Raw genomic sequence first — 22,687 nt, 5'->3', positions numbered from 1 at the left:
CGAAGATGTTTATGTTACGTGTATTCACGTGTATTCATGTTCACTATGTTGAAACGATTCAGTATGATTGTTACTTTCACAACAGTAGCTGTTAGATTTCAATCGTCGTGTCAACTAGCAATTACTATCAGAATGCCAAAAGTGTTTTCAAATGAGAAATACACCGATATTCATTTCGTGTACGGATTCTGTGACGGAAATGCACGAGCTGCCGTACGAGAGTATCAACGTAGATTTCCTAACAGGAGAGTACCAGATAGATTTAAAGCAACGAATTACTAATTCAGTTACTGAGATGCAACAAAATTTTCAGAAATGTCGTACTGTAACAAATTCTGTACTACGTCGATGTCTAGCTTGTATCGATGTGCAAGGACAACATTTTGAAATGCGTCACTAAATCATTGCGTAGATAATTTTTATCTTTGTGAAAAAATCCGTTGTTACTTATCTCGTATTTCTTTTCAATATTGGTTTATAACTTTGTAATAAAGCATTTCTAAGCAAACTCGATATAAGAATTTTTTCTTATTTCTACTAGTAGAATATGCTCCCGCAGTTTGTCGGTTAAAACCCGGGACACCCTGTATAACGATAAGCAGTCAAACGCACTTGAAGATAATCTACTTACATAAAGTAGACTTGAAATATTTTAGACTGTTGAAAAAGAAAGAAAGAAGAAATATTACATGCATTGATGTTATTATAATTGCATTTATCTTGATAGAATTATGCGCATCCTGCATTGTATTGGGTCGTCCGGAAAGTTCGTGTCGATTTTGAAGGAAAATTCAAAGGCAACATTTTTTTATGTCGATAAATATTTATTGACTTATGTATGCACCGTTTTGTTTCACAACCTTTGTCCATCTTTCACGCAACTGGAAGATTCCATTCTCCCAGAACTTCTTAGGTTTCTCGGCGAAAAATTCCTCAAGGTGGTTTTTTATGTCGATCAAAGAGTTGAAGTTCTTGCCGCTAAGAGAATTTTGTAAAGACCTAAATAAGTGAAAGTCTGAAGGTGCAATGTCTGGTGAATACGGTGGGTGAGGTGGCACATACCAGCCAAACTCCAACAATTTTTGTCGGGTAGTCAAAGAAACATGAGGTCTGGCATTGTCCTGATGGAACACGACGCCCTTCCTATTAGCTAATTCTGGACGTTTTTCCTGAATCGCTGTCTTTAATTCGTCCAGTTGCGAGCAGTACTTATCTACATTTATCGTTTGGTTGTGTGGTAGGAGCTCATAATATAGGATTCCTTTCCAATCCCACCAGACACAGAGCATGACTTTTTTTGGATGAAGGCCGGCTTTCGGAGTGGTTAATGCTGGTTCATTTCGCTTACCCCAGGATCTTTTTCGTTCTACATTGTTGTAAATGATCCATTTTTCGTCACCCGTCACTAATTGCTTCAAAAATGGTACGTTTTCGTTGCGCTTGTACAGCGAGTCGCAGATGGAAATGCGATCCATTAAATTTTTTCGGTCAAATTATGCGGAACCCATACATCATAGCGACTTACGTAACCAAGCTTCACTACATGATCGTGGACAATGGTTTTCGATATTTTCAGTATCTCTGCTAATTCACGTGTCGTGTAGCGCGGGTTATTCTCGATCAGTGTCTTGATTTGGTCATCATCAGTAGTAGAGGGTCTGCCCGAGCGTTCTTGGTCTTTAAGGTTAAAATCACCAGCTCTAAACTTAGCGAACCACTTACGTACGGTTCTTTCAGCTAAAACTCCTCCGTAAACAGAACATATCGAATTTGTTGCTTGTGAGGCATTTTTGCCTTTCCGGTAATAGAAAAGCATCAAGTGTCTAAAATGTTCTTTGTTTTCTTCCATCTTCAAAAGAGTACAAAACTGACACGAATCAATTTATCTGAAACAACTTTTTTCCTAAAGATGCGTTGAAATGTCACCTTTAAGCATATGTATATAACTCGTATGTTTTCAATAACATTGATATATTCAGACATGTTCCAACGCCATCTATTAAAAATCGGCACGAACTTTCCGGACGACCCAATATATTAAGATATTGTCAAATAATATTCAAATAATATACGGAATGCGGGAGATACAAATTTTTTGCTCAACTATGCTATGTTCCTAAATTTTATGAAAGGACTGGAAGAGACTTTTACAAATGTTTTCCCTAGATTTCAAGGAAATTCTTTCAAAATTCGCTCGACCAGTTTTTCATACAAAGTGAAAGTGGCAACCCCGAGACTAAACCTTGGACATCCTTTGGTATAACTTCACTCTGTGCTTGTCCTTCGAGAAATTAAGTTGCTCCAAGTAATCTGTCAGATTCCTTGAGACTACAAAAGTGATTATTATTTTGGCTTACGTATTTGCATTTACTATAAACCTGCAAATTTTCCTCAACAGAAAAAGTGTTAATTTTTTCAATTTATACAGTGAAGTGTTAGTAATAGAAGTATTATCTTTTGTTCAGGTAACTTACTAGTAAATTAAAACTATACAGTCTTTTATGTAAATATTTCAATTAGAAAAATGTATTTAACGTCGATGATAAATGCGTTATCGTTGTTGATTGTAACGTAACACTTTGTTTAATGTTACAGACAAGTCCCAAGATATATTCAAGACAACTACACCTGTGGAGGTGGCTCAGTGGCCAAATCTGCGGTCCGTAAAAATAGTTACAATGTTCTACCAATGCGTATGATGAAAGAGATCCGTGACGAGTCGGCACGAGCCCCTAGCGCAGCTGTGAGAAATGCACACCTATAGGTACTAAGCATCGACGGGCCGCGCGCGACCATAAAATGATCGTAAAAACTTAATTTTATGAGAGACATAATATATTTGCCACCACCACTACCGACATTGGTACCGCCGACGAAGAAACAGTTGCGAATCATGGGGTAAAATTTGGTAAATACAAACCCAGTGATCTTGCGTTGAACGATTCGAAAAGAAGATGCACGGGAAGAAAGTTTCTTATTCCAAGAACTTTAAGTCCGCAACAAATAAAAAGTTTCTAGCATTGGTCATTCAAATGAAAAATAAGAGTTCAGCTATATATTTAATAAATCTTGGAACAAATAAAAAATTTATATAACTAAACATGATGACTATATTTCTATTAATATAGACTGAATATTAATGTACATATTTAGAATTATATTTATTAATGTTACAGGAATAAGATGCAAATTACTAACAGTAAATTATTCACTAATTCTATATATTTCATAAATATCGAATCGAATTATATGGAAAAGATAAATATATTTCGCTAAATAGATTCACTAAATATAAAGTCCTGACTATCGTCTACAAAACATACGAATATAATAACGATAATTATATATTCTAAAATTATAAATTCTATTAATATCATAAGAAGAAATTTTAAGTGCTAATATTTCTAGAGACAAAGGATTTCGATAAAGAAATCACTCATCAGAACAGACCATCGCAAACCCACGTCGCGAAAAACATTTTGGAACGACGGGAACTCAACTCCCAACCCGCGCGCGCGCATCATTTCCTTTACGACCAATTAGTAGATCCTGAAACATACCTACTCTGCCGTATGAAAAAAAAGAGAATGAGAAACCCGAAGAAAGAAGTCGCCCAGCCACAAACTTGCAGTAATCTCTGAAACGAACTTCACGGATCTGCCGCCGCTGGTTCTACCCGAATTTTTCTGGCAAATGTTAAAATGGCACGCCGAAAATGTCAAAGTTAAGGTATATATAATCAGCCAATTCCATAAGGTGGGTGGTCCCGATGCGTGAACCTCGCTTAAAATGACCGCCGTGTCATCAGAACGTGGAGAGGCAGCCCGTCGCGCTATCATTGATGATACTTGGTAGGAACGGATGTGAAGCTTGTTAATGTGCATGTACACGTATGCGCATCGATTCTTTTCACTCATACTCATCTTCGCTATTGAACATCTAAGGAAAAAATGCGTATCTTGACCATCAATTAAATCATCTATTAAACTATAACTATAAAATATACGAGTAAAAGTATTTAAGCTTGAAGCAATAGAATTTGAGTAAAGAAATTAAAAAACAATTTCGGAGTAATTAAACAAAGGTTAATTAAAACAAATACATTTTATTTTATACATGTTAATGTTTTACTACTCGATGCAAGGATTTTACATATGTTGTAGGAATTGTAAAAAAGCAGCAGAATATTTTATTATTCAAAGAAGAAGCTTTCTTCATGATTGTCTAAATAATTTCTTTTAAAAAAGGGAATCGTTAAAAAGTGTTGCTTTCCATCACAAAGCAATGTGCTATCATCCACTTAAGGTGACTAAATGTTCGTAATAGATGTAAGTAGTCCACACTACACACCGGCAAATACTTTAACGACGCATATTAATTGGGACAATAAAACCTCTTACGAGGGTATAATTATAATATTGAATTATGGTTGACGTTTATTCTTGTCACGTGATATTAACGACGCAGTTGTTGCCCACGTAATCTATTGCCGCTGATGCGTTCATTCACAATGTCAGACAGTGAATTAGTAAAAGCTAAATATGAAATTTCTGTCGAGAGCAAATGTGCCTACGCTTCTGATGTCTTCATTTGTCTAAATCAAGAGGAAGAAATATTAGTGAAACATCAGTGAATGAAAACAAGAAACTTATTCAATAAATTATCATATATATTATTGAAATTACCTGCTAAATTATCTCTCCCCTAAATTACATAGCTCTACTAGAAAATATTGTAATTATCACAGTAGTCTATATATACAAATATATTAGAAGATATGTCTAGATTTTTCTAATTGAAGAAAACAATTGTTTCCAACCATTACATGAATCAATACAAAAGTGGATGTCTGAAAACTTAACCGAATGAAGAGAATGTTCAACAAGGTTTTGGTAGAAATAAGACGTTTACAAAAAAATAAGGTATACTGGACAGGTAAGGAGGATGCACTTTTGCCAAAGAACATTACTCTAGTCATCAGTTGTGTATCTTACACGGAAGCCCGCTTAAACATTTTATAGGGTGGTCGGTGTAATTTGATGGCCCATAAAAACGCCTAGTCTAGTTTTTCCTGGGGCATCGTCATCCGTCGTCGGCACAGGCCACGCGCCTCCTTGACGTTTCATGACCACGATTTCCTAAACATCGCTCCATCATGCTCGGATTTACGTCTCTTTAACCTCCGTGAAGCGTAAAACGCGCGCAGTGTTGCTCGGTACAATAGTTCAGTCATGTTGTACATTGATCGCATTTTTGATCGATTGTAAGAATATAAGGTTATGTCTATATATGTGGTGGGTGTCGATTGACCACGTTGCAATTGGACACAGCAATAAAATTAGTCAAATTTAACTTAACCGAACCAAACTAAGCAATTTGATTGGTCAATCCGAACGTGGGCAAACGGGACGCTCCCCTATATATGTTCATGTCATTATGTCAATGATGGATTCTTAAATATCTAAAACAGGCAAAAGTCTTCTACCACACTGAGAAAACTATCTAATCGGATAATCAATTATATAGTGACAAACGGATATATCCGATTAAATTGTATTAAGACAAAGAAGATGATCGGACATATCCGATGAAGGTAATCGGATATATCCATTATTTAATCGGTTAAACATTTAAACAAAATTAACAATCGGAAATACTATTTAATCGGTTATCCGATGGAAATTTTTCTCAGTGCATATATCTTGATATTCTAATAATTTTTTAATACTAAACTATGTGGTGTATGCATTGCTTAGGTACACAAAGCTTAAAACTTGCCGTGAAATCAAGCACTACTGTCGCCGCCGCGCAAACGGTAAGTCTGACGACTTTGCGACGACCAATGAAACGACGGCATCGTCAGGGTATCCGCTATGATCGAAGTAAGCCGAAGCTGCCCTAAAGCCGGAAACGGGAAACGTGGTGGAAATTGAAAATGTGATGGACGACGAGGTACAGGGGATAGAGACCCGGATATAGGGGTGAAGGTGGAAACTTGCGGAAATTACGAGAAGGAGAGAGCGAGAGAAAGAAAGAGAGGGAATCGCGTTCATATTGCATCTGCCGTTTGTTTTACTACAAATAATAATTGCACAAATGCTATTAAATAGTAGGTATTATATTGTAGTATATAAGTAGCGTAAGCAATTTAAAAAATGCGGAACACTTTAATCATTGTCAAAAAAAGTTTAAGAGTACTCTTTTTCAACAATAAGTTTTATAAGTTGGACTTCAATGACACTTCAATTTTGTTTTCACAATTTATGTGTAGTGCATATATGAAATATCCTTATGATAAGAGGTACGCGAGATGTGATAGGGCGATATGGGTTGCGGCAGTTGATATGCTACATATAGTAATCAAAGTTGTGTTTATAGCTGAATATATATGCATAGCAGTTCGGTGAATCGTGGTGCCGCGAGAACTCATTACCCCATGGTGCAGGTATTAGCATATTTAGAGACTATTTCCCACCTTACTTCTCTTTGCCCCACCTATCATCCCTTCCTTCATTCCCCTGCTCAACTTCCCCCCACTCTACTGTTTGTGCAACCATTGTGGTTCTCCGTCGTTCATAAGTTAAAATATGGCGCAATCAATATATTATATTCGGATAAGAAAAACGTCTTGATACTACAATTTCTTTGAATACAAGTTGAATTAAACGTATCTATTAATAATTTTCAATTTTGCAAAATAATAGCGAACACAATTCCCTAGCATTTTGGATTGTTACAGACATGCAACTAGATCTGAAAGCTATATGAGGTGCGGAGAGCTATAGCGAAGGCTAAGTAATTAAGGAAGCTCGTCCTAAGAGACAATTTAGCTTAATGAGAGACAGTCGGATCCACCCCTAGTATCTCCCATCCTATTCTCCGCCTCCATCTCGTCGGCTGGCATACTCATCAGTTCTCTACTCTCTATTCTGCATTCAACTTTACATTTGCCTCCATAAATTTCCCTATTAAACAACTTTACAACAATTTCATTAGTTACCAAAAGAAGTATTATTTTAATCAATCCTCTTAATCAAAGGCAGATTATTTGGATCGCTACAGGATGTTCAAGAATTCGATTCTTAATGTTATTCACGGAAATTTAAAAAAAGGTAATGTTTCCCGTTCGATTCCGATTCAGATCTAGATCAGCGGCAAACCAGATTCTGCGAATTGTACGCACATGTTAGCGTTTACGTCCGGTTGTCGAGAAACGTTCGTTTATGTATTGCGAATCCCTGTTTATATTACTACATTTGCTCGTCAGCTGTATTACATGGAAAAGCTTACTTAACCATTCGCATAAATGACTAAAAAATCCCAGACTAATAATAATTTATATTATTATGATAAATATCTTAGAATTAGTTTATTTATATATGTATTATGTGTATGCACAATTGCTTATGCGGCAAAATACTTAATATTTTTCAAGCTGTTATGTCAAATGATGAAAAAATTAAACAGAAAGTTTATGTATTGAAAAATTGATAAAAATAAATGGAACATAAATAATAAACTCATATTCTTTTTATTAATTAAATAATTAATAAAAAAATGAAATAAAATAATTCCTTGAAGGATTTTTATTGAAATATTGTTCAAACTGATTGATATGAGAATAAGTATGCAGAAAAAAGGTATTTTAGAATCATATATTATGGAAAATAGAGAGAATGTTGCAAAGAAATCTTTTTGGAAAACATATAAGAAATAAATAATACGAGAAATTATATTACACATACAAAATATGTTAAATATATATTTTGTACTAACAGTTTTGCATATTGATTCTTTCATTCATTCTTTTATCATTACAAAAGATACAATTTGTCGTGTTTAAATTTTTTATACTATTTTTAATATTTGAATTTATATATTTAAGCAAATATTTCTTTTAAGAAGCTTTTTTCTATAATTTCATTACCGAATTATTTATATAAATACTTATATTTATTATTATTTATATAAACTATATTTAATTATTTATATGAATAAGTTTTCTGCAATACTTTTTAGAACTCTAATTAAGTAATCGAGTTTTCTGTTTGATATGGGCGACATCTTTGCAAGAATGCTGAAAGTATAACCAAGCACGATCGATAAAGTAGAAAAGCGCTAGTCGGTAATCTCATAAATAAAATGGATATACCTCTCTACTTCTTTTCATCAACCATATTACAGAACATATAAAAGTTAGGGACGACAACAGAATGTAGTAATATAAAAGGGGGTGAAAGAGACATCACCAGAAGCACATGAAAGTTATTTTTCTGGCCAGAAAGTAAGTGATTTCATAAATTTCTGTCTAACCTAAACAAAGGAGGGTTGGAAAGGGAGTTGGGATTACGTTAACCAAACATAATGGAAACATCAATCCTTATTTCGGACTTTAATGAAATCAGTAAATCTCAATCTGAGATATAGGGAAAGTAAACACAGAATTTTATATTGAAAAATTGATAAAAGTTAATTATATTTTATATTAAATTTATATATTTAACAGTTTACTTAACTAATAAAATATAATATCTTATTCAACTGAAAAGATGCAACAATTTGAGATTAATTTAAATTTGATGCTATTTTACAAACATAAAACATTGATAGATCCATTTGTGTTCTTTTATTCAACGAACTTAATGCACACAACGTATCTTCAATAGTGCTAAATTTTATTTGATCATAACATAAATACCAAGTTCACTAATTGCATATAATATTGACACTATGCATTGAGAGAATAAACGAGATTCATTGTACTAGAATCCAAATCAAAGCAAAAGTGAGTATAACGAGCAATCAACATAAACTTGTCGTCAGTCATAAACTAGAACGTTTACATATCACTGAAACGATCCACTAACTTTACATACGCATACACGAGTCTAAACATAGGAAGTTGATATAGAAGTCTATTCTTGTAAAACAAATAATCCTTGCAGATCCGAGGCGCGTCTCTGTCTGCATACTACAAAAAATTGAAGAAAAAAGGACGAATAAACTTTGTAGCGTAAAATCAGCAAATCTATACTTTATATATATATATATATATATATATATATATATGCATTATTATTTTTAGTTATTTTTTTTAATTTAATAAGTTTTATATTTAAAATGGTATCATTGATACCATTCTGCTGTGATTTTTCCATTTAACATTCACAGCCGACGATTCTGATGCAAAAGTCTTAGCTGAACGCCGCAGGGTTCTGCTATTAAAATGAGAGTGAATATAAAAAATAGTGCTTTATCTTATCATGCTTATAATTGTTGCTTAAAATAAAAAAAATTTAGATGTTACAAATGCAAGTTGAAAACATTGAAAATTTACAAATATGGAAATATTAAAATTGAAACAGCTTTTTAAATACAGCAAATGAAATATTAACTTAAAATTTGTATCCACTTATGTAATAAGATTAAATTTATATGACGATTCAACCAATTAGGAAAAGACAAAATATGAGTTTATTTCACTTTGTTCTAATTATAAACGAATTGCAATGTAATTTCAATCTCAAGTTTGATACAGGCAATATTTTAATATCTTACACAGTTGCAGCAATGTAGACTAAATTATCTAATTAATGTTATCCTAGATCAATTAGTAAAGATAACACTTTTTTCATCTAAGATGCAGATAAAGATAATATATATTTTTATTATCTATATAAAAATAAGATAACGCCAAAACTTCATCTAGATGATCATTTATATTATTTTATCTAGATAAAAACAAATACTGGTGACAAACTATACAGTGGCATCACTGATGTGAGTGGAGAGAGTGAGGCTAGAAAGCGTGCGACGATTCGCGAGACCATTCCCACTCCATCCTCACCGCATGCTACAAAGCACGTTTTCTAGCACCGCTGCCTCACTGCGCCATAACCAACAACGAGCGCGCGGCCTACCGACGGGTTCGCTGCACGACCGCGCTCTCATACGTTGATATCAATACGTTAATAACTCGGTTATTATTGCGCAAATCGCAAAATGGTACAGGACTTTTTAATTCAATTTGACGTGATCTACCTGTGGGCGAAAGGTTTTTACCCTTATGTGAAACACCCTGTAGAGTTTGAAATAAACTACATCGCCGGCAACCAGCTGAAGATTTTAAAATAACGTAGAACTACGTTGTCGTTTGCGAATATGTTAATAGTTTTATTCGTTTACATTTATTAGTCACATAATAGTTCTATATACTTTACAATGCAACTAAAGGAATAAAATAGAACGAAGAATAGAATAGAAAGGAATAGAACGATATAAACCTTTGAAAATGTTCAAACGTTCACGATTGCAATATATACATGGTCTATTCAGGTTCTGGTATTGATTGGTGCGATTGATTGAACCGAAAAAAATACAAAACTAATTATGTTTTCGTTTTCGTTTTCCCGTATTCAAAATATACTCCTTTTAAGTCAATACAACACTGGAAGCGATTAAAAAGTTTTTCAAAGCAGTCGCTATATTCCATTTTCGGAATCGCCTCAAAAACTGCGGTCAAAACTCTTTGGATGTTCTGAATGATGTCGTACCATTATCCTTCCATCGCCAAGTTAAGTTTGGGGAATAACCAGAAGTCACACGGAGCCAAATCAGGTGAATACGGAAAGTGTAATTGCCTTTTCTGGCAAGATATCGCGTACAATTTTGAATTTGTGCGCCGTGCATTATCGTGCTGAAGCGATGAAGATCCTTACTCTCGGTATTCTGGTATTCTCGGTATTCTCGACAGGTTGGACTCGAAGAATCTTGTTTCATAAACGATTCAGAATACCCAAATAATAACGAGCATTCATCATTTGACATACTGATGTAAATTCCTTGAAGAAAATTCTTTTCGAATCGAAGCGAACGCTGAGCAGTGTTTCGGCTCTTTTGCATGTGCTTTTTTCGATGTTAGTTATGCCATTCCACACTCTGCCGCTTTGTGAATGATTCATGTTGAAAACATCATGTTTCGTCATCACTTACGACATCTTTTATGAAATCCGGATCAATATCCGTTCTTAGCATGTCTTTGCAGTGCTCCACTCCAGTATCTTTTTGATTCTTCGTTAGTGTATGCGGTACGAAGCGTGCACAGACTTTCCGTTTGCCCAAATCCTGAATCAAAATTTGATGTACAATGCTTTTAAGTATGCCAGTGAGCTTCTCGATTAATCTTACAGACACGCAGCGGTTCAATCGAAGGATTTCAAGCATTTTTTGCATGTTTTGAAGATACAACTTGGTTTTCATACCCACTGAGCTCGTGGAGTGTTTATGATGTCTTCTCTGCCGTCACAAAATCAAGCATACTCTATCCAACATTGTTGGAACAATCCAAACTATACTATACAAATATAACACACTTTTCATCATTTTGTATGTTTTGCCAGCTGTTTTGCCTAGCTTAAAAGAAATATATATTTTATATTGACTCTTTGTTCCATACTGTTTTTGCGACGAGTATCAATAAAATACTGTCACATTTAACGTCAAAACTAATGATGCATGTATGCTAGCGTTTTGAAATGTTGGTCATAGCTAAAATGTCAAGCTTCAGCAACCACTTATGAAGAAATGGTTCTGCAGTTTTTAAAAATTAATCGTAAAAGTTTTTAAAAATTATATGTATCAGGCCTGGACTGTATATGTATGTTAAACCAATCAAAGCTATAATATAGAAAGTAAAAGGTATAATAATCGAATCGAACAGAAAAGATTTAAAAATAATCCAGTAACATACACAATATTTATAAAACGAATACATTTTTTAAATTTTCATTAGAAATCTACTTTCCTACGTATATGCACGTTTCAAGAATATATAATCACATATTTTATATATTTCTACCGATATTTGCATCATAAATTTTGAAAAAAATGTATTAAATCATTTATTAAGAAATTATATATATATATATATAAACTAGTAAGTTGATAGAACATCTCCATTAGCCGATTTGTAAATAAAAGATAATTGAGGCTAACAAAAAGAACAGGAAAAAAATCTGAAACGAAAAGCAGATAAAATAAGTCGATAAAGACATAAATCTCCTGCCAAGCAGAATGCGAGAGGCAAAAAACGCAGAGGTATATAGCAACATCAAATACGAACAATATTGCTCGCGATCTGGATCTTTTGACACGCAAAAAATAAGACAAGGACACGATGGATCCACAAGAAGAAGACTCATGCGCTTCTGGCGGAGTTCCGTTCTCCGACCAGCGAGTTCGTTGCAGAAACAGTCTTGGAATTCAAAATGGCTGTCGCGGGATCGCGAGTCGCTATGCGTGAGCAACTTGGCAACACCATCACGCGCTTGTAGCACGTGTGTGTCGCTGAAGAGCGCGGCATCTTGCGGCCATGATGATTCTCCAACTCGACAAGATCGAACCAAGGCGATAGCCTTCTTCCCCAAGGCTTCTTATATAAATCCAAGAACTTACATGCAGACACGAAATAATGATCGAGAGTATAAAAATCAAGTATTTTAAATTTTATGCATGCATGAAAATATTCAGTATCATAACAAGATCCATCATTATAAGAGAACTTAATCATATATAAAGATTTATGTACTCATTTGATATTTCGCCATGTGTTACGGTACGCGAACACGATTGTAAACATCAAAATTGAAATAGTAGATGAAAGAAACAAAAGATTGGCGAATAGAAATCAAAATTGTCGGCTTGAAAGCGGCCATGCGGCGGACCACGCCATCATCCGACGGCAGCCATACTTCCTATGCTTTAACTCCCCTCTTTTTAACCATCCTGTTCTGAAGATCAGTAAAGTTGAATCTAAGACTTCATCATACAATATTCAGCATATAATATAATCGAACATTGACATATAATATTATCGAATGGAAAACAAGATAGATTCATAAATATTGCACTACTGATTTATTGTACGACAATGTATTAAACTACCATTAACGTTTAATGTCATACTAAAACGTATTAATTAGCAAGTCGACTGTATTTATATGTAATAAATATCTAGTTTCCTCGTGCAAACAGAAACTCGGATCGCTATATTGCCTAACCGTTTCACCAGCTTAAAAATACATGTTATTCTTCTTTTTTCTTTATTTCTCCCCTCTCTTTCCTCCTCTTTTCTGTTTCCCTACTTATCTTTCCTTCCTTTCTCGTAACTATTCTCACGTGTATTTCTACCTTCTTCTCCATTCCATTTTTATTCAAATTCATTGGGAAACTCCTCCGGCTCTGGCTCTGCGTGAGTACTCCCAATCCGCCCGTTACCAACGCCCTCCTCCTTTTCACCCGTTCGCGCTTGTTCCTTTTCTCCCCCTCGTTTTCCATAAATTCTGAATTTTATTTAGTCCGTTCCAGCGTACCTCCGCTTCGCGTCTTTATCCCTACGTGTTGTAGCCTAGCCGTAACCGCGTGCGAGAGATTGTCCGTTATATTTCAAGAAAATATCACGCATTCAGAACATACGTGTTGAAATAAAAAATCAAAAATATACACCCAAAATATTCTAATCCTTCTACAGTATATCTTGAATTTATAATGTGGAAGTTCCACCAAATCCAAGTGTTGGATTCTCAATACTAAACTATCTCAGTAGCAATAATTAGTGCATAAATAATATTTGAGAATATTTCAAAGGAATATTTGCAAAAACATGTATGTACACACACAAAAATGTATGTACACGTACTCTGTGTTCCTGGCAGGCATAATTTTAGCTTCAGTAGCATTAACGTATAATCAGTGAGGAACACTTTAGATAGTGACGCTATTTTATATATTTTTATATCACGCAGGGTCGCTCAGTCACAAAGTATAGATGTATATATATATATATATATATATATATATATATATACTTGTATACGTTGATGCGACGATGGAAGGGTGGACAGCGAAAGCATTCGTGCAGGGAAGAACAAAATAATGCTGAACATGCGCACCATTGGAGGATCGTAAAACTGGGGGATCGAATTGTAAGAGTTGATAGTCCTCGTACGGTTTGCTTTCTACAGCCAGCGCTATCGTCTAATTAGACTGTGTTATCAGAATAGAATTTTAATAGTACGAAGATCACATACATATAAGACAACAAATGATATTAAACTATAATATTACTGTATTGTAAAGCACAAATGAGTAGTAAAAATACTAGTAATAAACACTAATAACTTAATTTGTATAATCTGAATTAAATAGTTTTATAGTGGCTAAGGACATTATATTACAAAACAATCGGACAAATATTATACAGTATTACTTCACAACATTAGAAGATTTCATAAACTTTATAAATTCGAATCATTTTATTCACAAAATAAATGTAGTTAATTAAACAATTTGATATATCCAACGCAAGCGTCTTGATACATGCAACGAAATAAAATTTGTTTTTTGCATAATTTGTGTTGATACATATTATATCCTATCTCCAGAAAGACAAATCTATTAATGTTTAATTTAACGTAATTGAAAACCTAATATTTTAACTTACCTTGCGGCTATAATAATAAACCAGAGGTCGCTGCGGGACGACGACAGTACAATGTCGTGCGTCGCGACGATAGAAGGGCGTAGGGAGGGGATGATGCTGCCCTTTTCCCTTCCAAGGGTTTCTGTGACTTGAGTAGCTACTCCATGTCGATCCGTTTTTCAGCTGCTGAAACAGCCAACACACAGTAGATCCGCGTTTAGCACAACCAACTAAAAACATGAACATTGGGTATGCAACTTTTACGAAATTTCATAGTTCATTTTATTTAGCATTCGCTTGAGCATATTTCTTTCCGAACAGTTTTTCCACACAAGAAGGTTCGCAAAATCTTGAACAATCTTTAGTTCCCACTGTAACGAAAATTATGACATCACTAATACACGTTTTCCATCAAATCCATTCTAACAAGACAAGAATCACAAATCTTGCGAGGTTTTCTTAAACGTAATAACGGAGTTTTCGTAATAAGTCTTAAAAGAGCACTGTCACAAATTCGGGACGCAGTTCAAAAAATTCTCGAAACACATCGTACCTCTGATCATCTAAAAACACATAGCGAAAATGACAACGCATACACGACAACACAGCACCAAATGCACAATCCTTTGCTTATTCTGTAACGATTATTTCCTGTTAATCATATGCCGCAGAGATCACGCAAAGAAATAACAATAATAAAACAGCAACAACAGCATTCTTCACCAGACATTACCGAGTTTAGGCAGCGTCAGCACAAATTGTAAGAAAATACGTCGCGTTGTCAAGATTTCGACTCTGCCTAGCAGCCGAACGGCAAAGCAATGTTAGTGAACGTAACGAAACGGAAATACACACGGCGAGCTGAACGAGTTAGCTCGCTGCCAAAGCTTGGCAGCTCCACTACGCGACAGACGCGTGCAAGCCAGACCAGAGAGACCGTAGGTAGTACCAACCAACGGGATTTACTATGCTCGAACTATACCGGTCTCTCTCTTTCTTTCTCTCGCTGTCGTCCTTCCTCTCTCTCTCTCTCCCTATCTGTTGCTCTTTCTCTCTCTTCCGCTCTTTCTTTTGCTTCTTCTCTCTTTCTCGTTGTATCGGTTAAGGCAGCAGAGCAAGGCACAGCAAGACGAGTTGTTGCGAGCGACACGTAACAACGACCGCCTCTCTTTGCCTCGCACACTACCGTCACAAAACTGTAGGACGGAGTCAGGTCGAAGCAGGCCAATCAGGCGGCCACCGTATCTACCTGCGGACTGCCTTCCGTGTAGCACCTGCAGGCAATATGCCTCGGCCTTATACTTTGTAAAACGCCGACTTGCGTCGATGACAGATCCTCCGTAGCCTGCTTTGACTAAACCCTTTTCCGTCATTGCCACTTCGGCGTCTTATTGCCGTTTGCTTCTTGATATTGCGCAGTCGCCAAGTTGATCCACTAACGATACGCTGACAAGATATCTTTCAGCGCGACATGTAGACATGTAGATAGCACGCAAGTGGATAAAATTACTCTAAGAAATAGCACGTGCGAACTGACACTCGGAGAAGAATCAACGTGCAGTATCAGGTATCTTTCTGGACCGAGACACGCGCGTCAATCACAGCTGGAGACACGTGCGAAAAACGAGGGAAGCGATGAATTCATGAAAATAATTTGTGGGCCGTGCTTCATGTCTTGCTTGGAATTTCAGGACGACCGAGGAAAGAAGCGAGTTACTATACCATGAAGCGGAGCACCGCAGATTGAGTCACTAGCCAGTTTTATTTCGGTGCCTGTTATTGGCTTTTAACGCTCTCCCGCAAATGCGAAACAAAGGCTCGCCATTGATTGAACTTACTAGTCTCTCGGAAACGTTTAACGCTCACCTGGACATCCTTCGCGGTGGAAACGGTATTGCCGTGTTTTCTCGCGGTACTGGCAAACTGTCGGAGCCTCTTATTACCTCCTGCCATCATTATAATCATCTTCATCGCTATCTTTATAATCATCCCCGGCAGTGGCATCGAACCTGAGCGCGAAGCATATGATTGCCTAATGTTGCTTTTGAAAACTTTGTTAAATATTGCTGATAAGATGTGTTGAGATGCAAGTTTAATATTGTTTGAGTCATTTTCGTAGTATTCTTCATTTCTGTAATATATATTATATATCTAGTCGTATTTTGCTTAAATTTATATCAAGTTGGGAGTAACAATATACTTGGTTTTCTTGTAATATTAAATTGCGGCAACTCGTCTTCATCGACTGCTTTTAAAATGGGCGATAAAAATGTCAAGTATCTTTATCACTTCTGGCGGCGCAACTTTCAGGACTTTAAGAACTTTTAATTAAAATACTTCGGGTAACAAGCGTGGTCGTGAAAGACCGGTCAACGTGAATTCTAAAATAGCACCGAGGTGGAAGGAGCAGATTTCGATGGTGATGTCCGCGATTGGTTAACTCGGGCCATTTCAAGATTTCAGGTCCAGCCCACGATATCTTAATAGATTGCCTTCTACTTGAATCACATCATGGCCGCTCGCTTGTGGGCATCTTATTTCGTTTTCACTATCTTGCTAATAATTATAATTCACAAAGTAAATTTATTAATAAAAAAAGTAAGATATTTTTATTAATTCAAATCCATATTTTAAATCGCGATACACTGGCAATATCTGATGGTCGGATAAATTTATTAACTGCATGCCAACAAATTTGTTAGACTAAGATGCAGTAATTTTCTCGCTCTAGGAACCTATTTTCAACTACGCGCCAACAAATTCGTTAGTCTTAAATAATATTTTTATTAATATTAATACATTTTCAAGTTTAATATTATATTCCATATAACATTAATCTTGAAATATAAAAGAACCGCAAATGATCTTAAAGTTAATCCAAATGTATTTATTTTATACGTGAGACAGAGAGAGAAGGAGAGAGAGAGAGAGAGAATAATTATTTCATGTATTCGTGTCTTACATGTTGTTATTACGATAACGAATTCAAAACTAAAAGCGCAAATGAAAATGAAACCTTAATATTAACAGACATTACGTGAATAGAAATCGATTAACTATTCCTATTTGACTGTATATATAGCATGTTTTACGTTTATTATTTTATAGCGATTTAATCTGTAGGCAGTTGGACTTAAATAGGCGGCCACTGCGTTTAAATGGTGTTCAATGGGTTTGTAAAGTCATAATTTATTCTTGATCATCGCCCGTCAAAAAGGCCGTCGGAACGCGAAGTCCGAGCCCGCGGGGCAATAAATTTACAACCTTGGAAATCAAAGCATAAAATTTGTAGCGCGTATCTGTAACAGATATCTATAAGGATATACCCACGCAATCGTCTTTTGTATTCTTTGATCTCCGAGAAGAGATCGAAAATCCGGCAGAATAGATAGAGGAACGTGCCAGAAGCCTCCATTTATGGAAATATAATGTACGTTCGTTGTAACTATTTAATGAACTGAACTCCGGAGAGAATTTATTATCTTCACAAATTACGATTTGGCTCTAGAAAAAAAAGAAGTCTACGAGAAGTCTACGAGTACTTTCAAGTTGTTTTGATGTGCCATAATGATTTACGCTCGTGATTCTTCATATCGCATTCGTATTGCGCATAATATTGTACGTAACATGCGAGAATTAGGCTGATTCACGTGTAATCGCTACGCATTGCTTCATGTTATAACTGTATGTAGATACAGAGAAGCGATAAAATTATTCGCCACTAAACTTGAGCACTGGATGTTGTAAGGACAGCTAATAAAATCAGCAAAGCCGTTTTATTCATCAAGATATTTATGATTGCAATCATTGCAGAATATTTAAAGAACAGTTATCACATAAATTACTGCCGAATAATTATTCATTTCAGATAAGATACGCTTCATTCATTCATGTGTTATTTATATATTAATCTGCATTTGCAAAGTCATGCCTGAGTTAAGAAAAGAATTTAAAAGAAAAGAGAGAAATAAAAAATAATGATTTGTCCTTTCCGATCGAAGACAATGTTTTATCAGTTTTATGTATGTCCATTTCTGTATCGAAACAATTTGTGATTGACTGAATAGCTTAGATGACATTTTACTAAAACATTCTGGATTTAAAATCAGATACTATTATACATTATTCTGCTACCGGCGAAAGAATCATTTATAAGCGGCATAATAAATTTGCAAACATAATATTACAAGGAAGGCTATTATATATACATATAAAATCAATGTGCAAATGTTGTGTTGCCGACTTTTATATCACTTTTTACATAAAGTGAAGATCTCTCTCTTCAGTCCTATTAATCAGCATACGATATTTCAGAAAATATGGCGTAGCCGATGCTTTAATGCCGTATAAATACACGCACACACGCAACAAAATAATTGGTCACTGAACTCACAGCTGTCACGTGTTATGAGAAGAACCAATAAAATCGTCAAGGTCGCTCCACTCATTAAAGTATTTATGATTGCAATTGTTATGGGATATCAATACAATTAACACCTATTTAACTTCACGCCGAACGATTTGTCTTCTACGTAGCGTAGTGCTTTACAACTCGGTCCAGTCACTTCGATAGAAGAAAAGGGAAGACGGGGGAGAACATAAGAGCTCATAAATGCGAATTTAAGAGACGCAATAAAAACACATTGAAATCGAGAGTGAACGAGCGGAAGCACGTGCTTCAACGGCCACAGGATTTTGTTCGTCACATCAGGGTTCATTTGCTGCTTACGTTCACGAAATGTTTGTCTATCTTCTTTCCTGATCTTCTTTAACTTGTGTTTCTTCTCTCCTGATTACCATTGTAAGTCTAATTAAAATTTTCATCAGGTTTTCATTATGTACATATGATATTATGTTAAAATTAACATGATATCCGCCGTAATTCTTCACCGATCGACTACTACATACTTCTTTATAATTTTACATATGAATGATTAAATAATCGAATAAAAGAAAATTGATCGTTACGTAATATCGTACATAAATTTCCAATTTCTATAATATTGTATATTTTACATGTTATATATTTTGTCACATCTGCAAAACGTCATTCTTCCGAATACGTTGATTCCTAAATTTTCCCTACAAATAGTTTGTTATATTTCATCGCAATCTTGTTTTACACAACCTATCTTTAACGCATATATTCAAGATTTCTATTTCATCTTACATTGAGGAACCTTCAGATCTTTGTCATCAATGCAGGCTTATAAATCTTCGACTAATACATTTTCTCTATCCCTGTAAAAGGATTGTGTAAAGAAACAAATAAAAAAACTATACGTCCTAAAAGGTCTGTTTATTCTTCAAAACGATGTTTCTCTTCAGATTTGTCATGATACAGTTTTTTCCGCTGTCCTTAAATGCCGAAATGATTCAAGGTTTCGACGAAAGGTCGAAGCTCTCATAAACCGTTTATTGGTGCCTGCAAAAACGCTCTTGAATACTTCTATGATATACCTGAATTGTTCCGTGAGAGATCCCTTCCTTTCTAACACGTTACAGAAATCTGGCTGCTCCAGAACATCTCTGCAGACGCTAATAACATTTCTATGTAATTTATATTTTAATACTAAAATTAATTATATATATAAGATGTATGTTTAACCAAACTCTTTGATTATAGATGCTTAGCAAATATATTAGATAACAGATGTTGCTTGCTTATTAACTGTTATCTTCATGAAACTGAAGAGCATTAAAATATCTTAAAAAGATTTCGAAATATCGAATGTTTTAAAAGTAGACTGCAAGCGAAGCTACCAAGAAAGTGCGAATTCCAAATAAAGAGACTGGCAACACTGCCTTTCTCGCAGAGACGCAGTATCGACCGCGGCTCCCGGGGACCAAACCATCTCAACCTCCAAGTTTCTCGTTCCTTCTGTGGTTCTCAAGCAGTCTTCAGGATTCACGACCTCATCACCCTTTCGCAGCTCGAGCGAGTAACACGATAAGCAAAATGCTGAGGGATATAAAATTGAGGCAACTATATTTTAGGTTTTATGTTAATGATTTATAAATCAACAAGAAGAAAATAAATAAAAGAAGCAGCCATTAAACTATTACCAAAACTATTAAACGGTTTATGAAATTGACGCATGAAACTAAATGAGAAAAACATGAAATATTAAACGGATTAGTGTTACGGATACAGTTATTATATGTATAGTTAGTTTTCTCATGCGAGTAAGAAGATTGTTTTGATCGTTAGTTCAATCATGTGACGTGGCAAATTAATGCAGCAATCTGATAATCCGAAATTATACGTTTTATTACAACACCCCGACGTAATTTGTCGGCAGCGGGTTGCCTCGCCTGGCACACTCCAGACGAAATATTAAATCGGATTTAAACAAAGCCCTAAACAAGCTTTCGGCCATCATTTAAAGGACTTTGCATGCAACCGACCGGAATGAAAAGGATGCTCGGATCTCGGTAGAGTGCATTCAGTTATGGAGGCTGGGATAAAGAGGGAAAAAAGGAAGAAGGCGAAGGCGGGACGAGGGAGAAGGTAGAAGAAAGACGGAGAGCAAGATGCAGGCGAAAGAAGTGAGGTATCTAATGGATGTGAATATATCGCCGTAATAAATTTCGCAAAAAGCCGACGGAGGAGGGAGAAGGAGAAAGAGGAGGAGGAGAAGGAGGAGGAGGAGAAGATACGGCAAAGGTTCTCTCGCTCGCTTGGTCCACTCTTGGCTGCAGAACTTATTTCTTGTGGAACGAAGGAGGAAGGACAGAAAAGCCAAAGGAAAGCCTTGATCTGACTATATCGGAGCATCACGTTTCCGGTACGTGCTCCGGCGGCCATCTTTCTTCTCTCGTCCAATCGGTGACTACCGAGCAGCGGTGGGGCGAAAACTACCCTTAGGGCGAAGCGGCTCCACCCCGTCAAGCTCTTCTCTCGAACGGATCAATATCGAAACCATCCCTAACAACAGCCACCTACGTACATACCCTAGCTTCGAACCGGGAATAGCTAGAAACTATAATGCTGAGAAAACAGTCTTACGGATTCACGAGGGAAACTATTTCTGAGATTTAATGCAATAAAAATTCCATGTATTTTGATATAACTGTGAAAATGATATATTTTATATATATTGTTTTATATAAACATTTAAATTAAATACTTCGATTTTTTTTAAATCTTGTTTGAATACTAAAATAGCTAAAATTTTGTATATATATAGTTTTATTTAATTTCATATTATATGTAAAATATTGCACATGCAAAACTTGAATTTGCGTTTCGTATATATTAATAACTCGCTATTAATATTAACTCACATACTAGCAACATAGTAATAATATTAAAGTAAATGAATCATCAATATAAATTTCTATTAATCAGTTCAAAAAGGGAAAAATTAGATCAATAAGGATACCTGGACATACATAATATTATACAAAAAAATATAAGCATATACAATATTATTTAAAAAATATTAACTAAAGTATCGTTCAATTGAATTCTGCACACTTTATCAAAGGATATTGCGTATTTCTTTCGTACTACAACTATGAAGTGAGATGCATCGGCTCTCATCACTGTAACCTTCTCCACCAATCTATACGAGAACATGGCCGCTCGACCTCCAAATGTTACTGCGAAAGCTCAAAAGGTCGATATAACGACGGAGCATGGGGTGGTAGTGGAAAGGGTCACGAAAGGGTGAGGAGCGCGAAATCCCACCGGGGTAAGAAACTGTAGAGGGACAAGCTAGACAGGTAGATTATATTTTAATTTTAAATGTTTGCTATAAGGAAAACTTTCCTCATTAAGAGCCATCTTAATGCGCCACCTTACTATCGAATAAATTCGAAGTTCGCTTACTATAATACATTATGCCAATATTCTACGGTCCCTGTTGGGGATATCCATCTTGCTTAAATAATTGCGTTATCGGGGCTTGTATAGACGATGAGACAACTATGAGAACCACGACGGAGATGCAAGGATACATTTACGGTTTTCTGCAAATTTCAAACAAAAAACGCACATTCTAAAGTAAAACCTAAATTGCGAAAACTAATGTCGCGAACATAATTTATATTTCTTGTAGCAAATGAATAGATTTTCAGTCTTTTTCCTAAATGCTTAAAGAATTCTACCAACGTCCGCACGCATTCGCTGATACAAGAACTTTTCTGAGATTGTTGTAATTGTTTTCATATAAAATGTGAAAATAAAGAAAAGGCGGTGAGATT

General features: G+C 35.4%; 1 protein-coding gene across 1 annotated transcript in view; it reads right to left on the bottom strand.

Moving 5' to 3' along the window:
- The window catches only part of LOC113562701, a 66,777-nt gene that overhangs the window by 6,000 nt on the left and 38,090 nt on the right, over positions 1–22,687 (bottom strand). The window contains exon 3 of the mRNA XM_026972848.1: positions 14,501–14,665. Coding sequence (XP_026828649.1) covers positions 14,501–14,665 — 165 coding nt within the window. The remainder of the gene's footprint in view (positions 1–14,500; positions 14,666–22,687) is intronic.

The sequence above is a fragment of the Ooceraea biroi genome, chromosome 10 (genome assembly GCF_003672135.1).
Source record: "Ooceraea biroi isolate clonal line C1 chromosome 10, Obir_v5.4, whole genome shotgun sequence".
NCBI classification, from domain to species: Eukaryota; Metazoa; Arthropoda; class Insecta; order Hymenoptera; family Formicidae; genus Ooceraea; species Ooceraea biroi.
The sequence above is the reverse complement of the archived record's forward strand: the minus strand, read 5'-3'. Positions and strand labels throughout refer to the sequence as shown.